The 9,036-nt window shown below is 35.1% G+C and overlaps 1 protein-coding gene across 1 annotated transcript; it reads right to left on the bottom strand.

The window, feature by feature from the left end:
• Positions 1-3,287: 3,287 nt before the first annotated feature.
• On the bottom strand, positions 3,288-6,816 carry LOC133803356 (probable alkaline/neutral invertase F). The gene is made up of 4 exons (XM_062241365.1): positions 6,397-6,816; positions 4,576-5,007; positions 3,900-4,458; positions 3,288-3,695 (listed from the first exon to the last, which is right to left on the bottom strand). The coding sequence occupies exons 1-4, from the start codon at positions 6,814-6,816 to the stop codon at positions 3,403-3,405; spliced, it is 1,704 nt and encodes a 567-aa protein (XP_062097349.1). The 3' UTR covers positions 3,288-3,402.
• Between the last annotated feature and the right edge of the window lie 2,220 nt (positions 6,817-9,036).

Genomic DNA, 9,036 nt, shown 5'->3' with positions numbered 1-9,036 from the left:
GGGCAAACAGAGGCCATGAACAAGATTTTGAAGGGGACATTAAAGAAAAAGCTTGAAGCCTACAAAAGCAAGTGGCTGGAAGAGTTGCCCCGCGTACTATGGGCATACCGGACCACCGAAAGAACGTCTACAGGGCATACTCCAAACTCCATGGTGTACGGATGTGAAGCAGTCATCCTAGTGGAAACGGCTGTCCCGTCTCACCGACGGGACACGTATGATCCCGCCTAGAACCACGCCTTACTCCAGGAATCTTTGGACCTTATCGAAGAGATCCGAGAAGAATCCCAGGTTCAGCTAAAGATGTATCAAGGAAATTTCAGCACAAGTCCTTTACTCAGCTCGGGTACAGCTGGCAAATAAATATGTAGAGAAATAACCAAGAAAATGATGTCTGTTTATTATCCACGTAAGCAACTCTGGTTTCACCTGGGCACGAGTGATGTTAGGCGTCCTGGGTTTAACCCGAGCTACAGACATGAAGGTTGTGAAGCACGAGCTCATGATATTCAAATGGCTACCGAAGTTCGAGCTCAGAGAGAAATCCAGCTCGTGGTAATTCGAATATATTGCATACTCGCAAATCCCCAAAGACTCGGGTACTTTTATACGATTATTTATGACCAGCCTGTCATATTTAATGTCCCAGATATTAGGAGACCAATTATTTTGTGATAAAATCATATCCTAATATAAATGAGAATTGTTTGTATTAAATGTAAGAAATATGTAAATCCGTGATTAACTCACGCGGTTACCCAAACCTATCCAAGGGATTTCTCTATAAATACTGAGAATATTAGACAAGAAAAGTGACGATTATTCTGTAATACTGAAACTCTGTCAAAATAGAGAGAGAAACAACGATAATATAGACTCGTGTGGACTAGGTGGATTTTAACCACTGAACCACGTAAAAAGATTTGTGTTATTCTGAATTCATTTCATATTATTTCTTCAATATACTGTTGGCGAAAAACTGCATCAACATTATCAATCAAGCATTAATAAATATTTATTTAAATAAACACAATAAATAAATAAATAATAAATGATAAACCGAGTACTATTGGGTATTTCTAAATTTACAACCTTTTAAAAAATAGAAATAAAATTTCAAAAATAGTCTTTGACTTGTTTTCAAGGCTCCAAGAATGATTCTCCTCTCTTTTAGGATTTCTTGCTAATCTTTAGGAATTTGTTATGTCCAACTAATTAATTAGAAACCAACTTTTAATTAAATAACTATTTTTGTCATCTTTTTAATTTAGTTGAATTTAAATAATTAAATAATCAAATACAAATAATTATTTAAAATTAAGATAAAATCTTAACCAACTAAAAAATATTTTATTTTTCTAAAAATAAAATATGATAATTAAACTTTTAAATTCAAATAATTTTAAATTTAATTAAATAGAATATTTATCCACAAAATTAGGATCTACAGATTTGGGCACCAAGTGTGGTGCCCTAGGTTTAGGGCTGGCGGCATAAGGTCATGAGCCAAGGCTCAAGTGGCCTTGCATGGTGGCTAGCACAGGGACTCGACACCAAATGCGCATGGGTGCGAAGCACCAGTGGCACAGGGGCACGACATCAGCAGCGTAGGGCACACCGTCTCCGTTCATGGAATAATGGGGTCGCCCTAAGGAAGCTTGGCAACCCCTCGCACCCATGCAGACTGTCATATCGAAGGCAATGGTCGCCTCTCTCTATTGTTGATTCATGTCCCGTCGCTGAGCAACCATCTTGCCTACCGCAGCAGCATTCATGGCAGGCAGTCGCACCATCTCCTCTCTCAGGGTGGCGACCTCTTCCCTGGCTGCCTCGTGCTATTGGGGGATGTGGTCGCCATTGCCCTTTTCTAGGTTCTTATGGGGTTCCTCCTCGACGTTCCAAGGAGGACGATTTGGTGGGGCCACATGGCCGTTTTCTTTGGCTGGACCTCGCCTAGGTGCCATGACCAGCAAGGGGCTAGGCAACCTTGGGTGGTAGATGAGGAGATCCCACTCTGAGACTCACACTCTCAATGAAAGCACAAAAATGTTGTCTGGTTTCTTCAACAACTTGCACGGAGCAATAAATGACGACTTGTTTTGTATGTAAATCCAAAGTGGAATCTTTTTTGTGAATAGTGAACCAAATAAAAGGAAATAAATACGGTAATAAATGAAATAGAGAAAGAGTTATAGTGGTTTAGCCCCAAAAAGATGACCTACATCCACTTTAGTCAGTATATATTTGTGATGAACTTTGAACCCTCAAGAACAAGTACACTAATTTTGAACTTGTTCTTGGGGCAGTTACAATATGGAGAGTAGGAGCTCTCTCCGAAAATGAACAATTACTGACTTGTTTTTCCTCCGACCCTTGTTACATTTTGATTTGCACTATTTATAGCCACGAAGATGGGAATAGCTGACAGTGACAACTTGTTTCCCGATAAGGCTAATTTTTGATACACTCGGATGAAGGTAGGTTTTTGTCTCACAAAAAAATGGTAATTTGACGTATCCTGTTCATGTAGAGGTTCAAGGCGCACTTTGGTGCGAAAGAAGGCTCGGGTGGCGAGGACCACCAACAAGTAATGAGGATCCCTGGCGACCAGCTAGGATGTCTAGCGACTAGTTGGGACTTGTGGTGTGCACTTGATTAGCTAGCGCGATTGGCTAGGGCGATTGGCTAGGGCCCTTTCTTTCTTGTGATTGGCATCAGCCTAATCATCTGGGGTCATTTGACATCACACAATGGGAGAAGTAGATCGGTGTTGGCGAGGTCCTCCGCCTAAGTGCTGAGAGAATGACGATGGTCACCCTTCTTGGTGAATGGTGGTGGTTGTAGTGTCTTGCTACTTTGTCTTGACGCGACATTGCTTTGCTAGTTGCCACGTGTCAATTCCAAATTTTGGGTATAATAAATGCGAAGACTTTTTTTATCTTTATCAAGAAAAATTTGACCAAAAATAATCACATGGAGCCATATTTTAACGTTTAAAATAACAAATGTTAATTTGAACTTTTTTTGGAAACCCGAAGTTAATCTTGGTAATAAGTTTAAACCGATATTGGGGCTAAAATGATAATTTTTCTTTAAAAAAAAATAATTATCTACATTCAACAAAACAATAAAGTTTATTATTAGTCAATAGAAGACTATAATTGATAAATTGTATTGCTATAAGGAATTATTTGCAAACTATTTTTTTTTTCAAGTATGCTTTTGCAAATTAACTTATGTTTAAAAATGATTTACAAAGTAGTTTATCCTACCGTACTTAACTAGAGAAATATTGAATATTGTAGGATAAATTACTTTTAACGAATAACTGAGCATATTTTTTTTGCAAATTGATATTTTAAGTTACTTATTCATGCAATTACTACTAAACAATTAAGTATATCAACAGGTCCAAGAAGCTGATCTTTTAATGGGTTTAATTTGCTTGTCTTCCTCGAGTGATATCATCCCCAAATGAGAAGGATCTTCAAGCATCATTTTAGCCACTAAATAGCCTGCAATAGACCATGTTTGGAACTTTCGGGCTTGTTTTCCCACGTACCTTCCAGCCTTACCGTCATAATACTCCGGCCAGTGGTCCTTTGACAACCGGTGTTCAGCTAATTCAATTGCGCGCCTTGCTATCTGAGGACGACCAGTCTTGATGGACGCTGCCGTTAGTAGCCATATAAGCACTACACATTGAGACTCAAGAGTCAGATAAGAATAAACAGAATTTACTGCGACCGTTCTTAGAGACAATAAAACAAACAAATGGAGATCATGCACTCTTTTGTTTCCTATAAAACTTTTCAAGTTCTTGATTAGCCAAACGTGCAAATGGAGTGTCGCTTTTAGTATATGAAAACACTAATGGTTGATGTTGTTAGTAATTATACCTGGCCAAGAGCCGCCATTGTGATAACTCCATCTAGTATTCTTGGGGTCACACCCAGTTACTATCCGCCATTCATGACCTTCAATAGCCGGATAGCATATTTTAAGTGGCATTTCTCCAACTAACTCTTCCCAACGCGCTTCTATAAGATCCATTATAGCCGAAGCTTGCTGAGGAGTAGCCAAAGACGAAATAATGGCCACGCAGTTACCTAAGCAAAACCAGCGAAAATCCATTCTAGCGGGACTCACATTCCCGATGAAGTAACCACCACGTGTAGGCATGAAATCAAAAACCCAGTTAGGAAGAGAGTCCGGCATTACATTGAATTTATTGACGGCGGTGTGGGAGTATTCCTCTGTTTTGTACCGATATATATCGTTAAGCTGCTTTAGGTCTAGCCAAAAGTAACTCCTTATGTGATAACTCAAGGCTTGGAGACGGTCGTCTATTAGCTTCACAAACTCTTTTCCCACATCGTCTTTCTTAAGCAAAAGCTGGGCACATCTTAATGCCATGAAAAACAATGCTTGTATTTCTATTGGGTAACCATATATACCCTAATTAAGAAAAATATAATAGTTATAGATAACATTGTTATAATTTGATGATTATTAGGTATAATTTACAGAAAATAATCTAAGAGGGATGAAAACATGAATTATATCATTACATACCATTCTACGATCAATCATACAACATCCATCAGCGCACAAGAGAGTTGGGAAAGTGTCAAAGCCTTCCGAGAGGCATATGCTTAGAATAAGGCGAATACCATTTTGGCACTCCGGCATATCAGCCAAGGAGGAGTCTCCGGTGGACTTTGTGTAAGCACGAAGTAATATAATCCACCAGAATCCAGAGTCAACAGGGGCCACTCTTCCTATTGCACTCTCACCAAAATCAGCAAATATAGTCTCAGAGTTTCTTACAGGGTCGTGTAACACTTTGAAACTTGCTGGCATTACTCCTTCTCCTAGCTTAAACTGGTCCACTATTTTCTCCCATGATTGGAGCCTAAGTGTCTTTAGAAGAAAATTTTTAACTACTCCTTCCTCTCCGTTCATTAGAAAGGCCAATGCACTTGGCACAAAATCTCTAACGAACACCTGCTGGGGCATCATTTACGTATTATATATCTAGCGAAACGTGTTAATTTGTAGTCAAATAAAGTTTTTAATTTCCTAAGAATTAATATATGTAGCATAAACTTGAGTTATGATTTTTTGTTTTCTATTTCTATTTTTTATTATTTTTTTATATAGGGAATTTGAATTTGAGCTTTGTTCTTAGTGAGGAGATATGTAGTACAATTAGGCTATTAGGCTTATATATTCTCAAAGTCTATGATACATCATTTTCTACACTAGTTTTTTTTATTAAAAATGAATATTTCTTATAAACTCTTAAACTACATTGTAATTATGATCATATTAAATTGAATTTGATCAATTTTATTATTTGATTAAGTATTTATTAGAGTATATTGAAAAAATTATGTATTTATTTATTATTTTTCATGAGTCAGTCTAATATTAATATCCCATCTAATTACTCGCTAAAATAAAACCTTAATGTTAATTTGACAATATCTCGTGTAGATAACGGAAATTATTGGTTTTAACGGTTTTTTATTTTTTTTAAGGTTAAGTTTAACGAATATTCTTATATTTAACAGAATATTCTTATATTTAACGATAGTTTGTAAATACTTAAACTTAAATAAAATAAATAAAAAATTAAAAAAAGATATTTTTGAAATATTATACAATAATAATTATTTAAAAATAATAAATAATTAAACAAATTAAAATATGATATTTTTGAGATATTTTACAATGATAATTATTTAAAAATAATAAGATCATATGTTTTATAACTTAAATATAATTTAATTAAATTTAAACCCACTTATTAGAATAAGATCATATTAAATATATAATATAATCTACTCTGAATTAGCAACAATTTGCTTTTTTTTTTTAAAAGTAGCAAGAAACTTAAATTTAAATTCCACGCATAATATTTAATATTACAGCATAATATTTAATATTACAGTAAACATATAATATATGATCTATTCTTGTCCTTCCCAAATTCAAAAACTAGAACAAATATAAACTTAAATAAAAATAAATAAATTATTTAATTAAAATATAATATTTATTTAAAATTTATATGACATTCATATAAATTTAATAAAAATAATTAATAAATTCTATAAATAAAACTAAGTAAACATGCATATTATATTATATTGTATCTAGTATATATATATATATATATATATATATAGAGGTGAAGTTTCTACTCTCGAAATTAAAATTGTAAAAGTTCAGCCATGCATGTTGGGATGAGAGTTTAAATAATTTTATGCTGTTAATTCATATATTTATTTTAGTAACAAAAAAGAAGAAATCTCTGGTAGTAATAAAATTCTAAAGTTTTAATGAATCAACAATATATAATATTCAAAAGGTAATATTGGTAATAAAAACCTGATCATAGTTAAGTTCGTCTACGGAGTGGTCCACAGCAGCAAGAGTTCCCACAGGTTGACCACGGAAGTGAACCAATGATCGCCTCAACTTTTCCCATGCATCAGCAATAATCGGATGTGACTCATAGTAACCGTTGGATCTGGGCGTGTTAAAACCAGACCTAATTCTCACTGGAGAAGAGACATGATGATGATGACTGTCATTAATATTATTTCTGTGAAAGTGGCCATTTGATATTTCCCCGAAGAAAGACCTAATTTCAACCAATGATATATTCCTCTCTATATTTAACGGTCTAGTTCGATTCAATAACCGTAGAAGATCATAGTCTTCAATTTCGCTATTCGTATCTACCACCGTCTGATCACGACACGTAACTCTTCCATTTTGATGAGAATAATCCTTCGGTGGAGACATTTTCAGTTGCCAAAAGAGGTCTTTGTCTTCCACAAAGAAAAGGTGAAAATTAATAATACATATAATTAAGTTTGGTTAATGAATTATATGTATATATATATATATATTCCTGAATTTTGTAGCATGCAGTATAATAAGCCTTTACAAAACTCTGCTAACAAGGTAAAAGCCAGTGGGGATAGTACGTACGTAGGAAGGGAAGATAAGAACATAGCTCTCTTACATTGTAATTTGTAAAGTTTCTTAGGAAATACCGAACTAGATCAAGGTTGTGTTGTCTGTATTTGTTTAACTAATAACATTTTCTTCTCCATATAGATATAGATGTACAATGTTTTAAATATTAATTAATATTTATTACGTAATTAGCCTGAGAGAGTAGGCAACGCATGCATTGCCATTTGCCAACGCTTTTTGTTGTTGCCTTTTTCCTTGTTCTAAACGATCTATATAAATATTCTTTGCCTCGAAAGACCTTTGGGATATCGATTTTTAACTTGTTATGAGTTATATATATATATGGCCGGGGCTTCAGTCACGTTTGTTGGAAAAACAGGAACTTTTACGTTCCACGATTGTACCTATTATATGTGGGGATTGTTAGCTTTTGGCAGATGTAAACAGTGTACTTTAACATTTGTTTATTAAAGTTGATCGTTTGCTGTAGGTTTCTAGCTACAATATAACATAATTTTATATTAATATGTTAGAGAGCTAGTGGTTGGGTATTTCACGTTAATTAATAAGTGCTAAAAATGTAATCGCAGAGTAGTTTTGGCAGGAAAGAGTGTAACTGCCATAGTTGGATAGGTTTTCAGAACTACTATTAACAAATGGGTACCTATACTCATGTTTTGGTTCCAGTGAATTCTGATTGAAAATCAATGATTTAAGGAAGAAAATCAGCAGATTTTTTGCATGTCTCATGCAATAAGTGTAATATATAATTTTTGTTTTATTTATTATTGAAAGAGTGGTATAAAATCTTAATTATGTTAATAGAATATGACAAAAAAAATCAAATTATTTTTAATCATTACAAGAATTTCAAGTATTAGCGGCAGGGGACACCGCCGCTAATAAAGTCTAAATCCGCCGCTAATAAGTATTAGCAGCGGGACCCCGCCGCTAATACGCCGCGCCTAAAAATTTGTCGCTATTAATGATTATTATCGGCGGACTGACACACTCGCCGCTAATACCCATGTCAGAGGCATTATTATTAGCTGCGGAGTCCGCCGCTAATGTTGTTTTTATAATTTTTTTAAATTAAATTTTAAATAAATTAATAAATTAATATTTATTAAATTTAATTATTTTTAAAAATAATTTATAATATAATTTAACAAAAATAAACATTTAATTAATTTAAACATAACTAACATTAAAATTAATATAAATAGTTTTAATATTTATCAACCTAGTAAATATCACTATTGTCATTAAAAATAAATAAAGTATTAATTCAGTCCAAATATATAAACTAGTAACTAAATAAAGTCATTAAGATTAATATTGAAATTGTCCTCATCTTCAACATTTTGGTTTGGCTGTGAGGACGACGGCTGTGACAGTGGCTGTGGCGGTGAGGGTGACGGCTGTGGCTGTGGTGGTGAAGGAATATAAGGTGGTTGTGATGATCGTCCGAGCGTGAGGTCCCCAAACAGATCTCGAGGCTGTGGCTGTGGCTGCGACCCGCCTCCAACCTCCCAATATCTAACATTAGGTGGCGGAGGCTGCATCGATCCTCTTGGAAAATCGGTAAAACTAAAATATAGTGGAGGAGACTGGGAAGAAGGTCCAAAAGTGTATTGGTTTTGATACTGAGGAGGTTGTTGTGACGACACATGTGGCAGATACATTGGGTGAGGCTGGTACAGCTGCTGTGGCGAATACTGTGAAGGAGGCTGGAACTGCTGCTGTGAAGGAGGCTGATACTGCTGTGAAGGAGGCTGATGCTGCTGTTGTGAAGGAGGCTGGTGCTGCTATTGTGGTGGTGTATGAAGGTCAGGATTGGCAGTGTTACTCTGAGAAGACGAACCACCTTCGGATTGTGGTGGAAAATGTCTCTGCATAAAACTGTCAAACATTGGGTCATACAGTTTACTGGGATGCACAGTTGTCGAAGTCTCAAACGTCTCACGAATTGCCTTCATCATCAAAGCCATAACTCTCATATCTTCATTAGGCGTAGCAGCAGTATTTGCTTGGGACTGACTT

This window comes from Humulus lupulus, chromosome X (assembly GCF_963169125.1).
Source record: "Humulus lupulus chromosome X, drHumLupu1.1, whole genome shotgun sequence".
Lineage (NCBI taxonomy): Eukaryota > Viridiplantae > Streptophyta > Magnoliopsida > Rosales > Cannabaceae > Humulus > Humulus lupulus.
The sequence above is the reverse complement of the archived record's forward strand: the minus strand, read 5'-3'. Positions and strand labels throughout refer to the sequence as shown.

Coding starts and splice junctions, on each gene's coding strand:
- LOC133803356 (XM_062241365.1), bottom strand. CDS start 6,816: ATGTCTCCACCGAAGGATTATTCTCATCAAAATGGAAGAGTTACGTGT. Junction 5,008..6,396: donor ACGAACTTAACTATGATCAG/GTTTTTATTACC, acceptor ATGCCCCAGCAG/GTGTTCGTTAGAGATTTTGT. Junction 3,696..3,899: donor CAATGGCGGCTCTTGGCCAG/GTATAATTACTA, acceptor CTCAATGTGTAG/TGCTTATATGGCTACTAACG.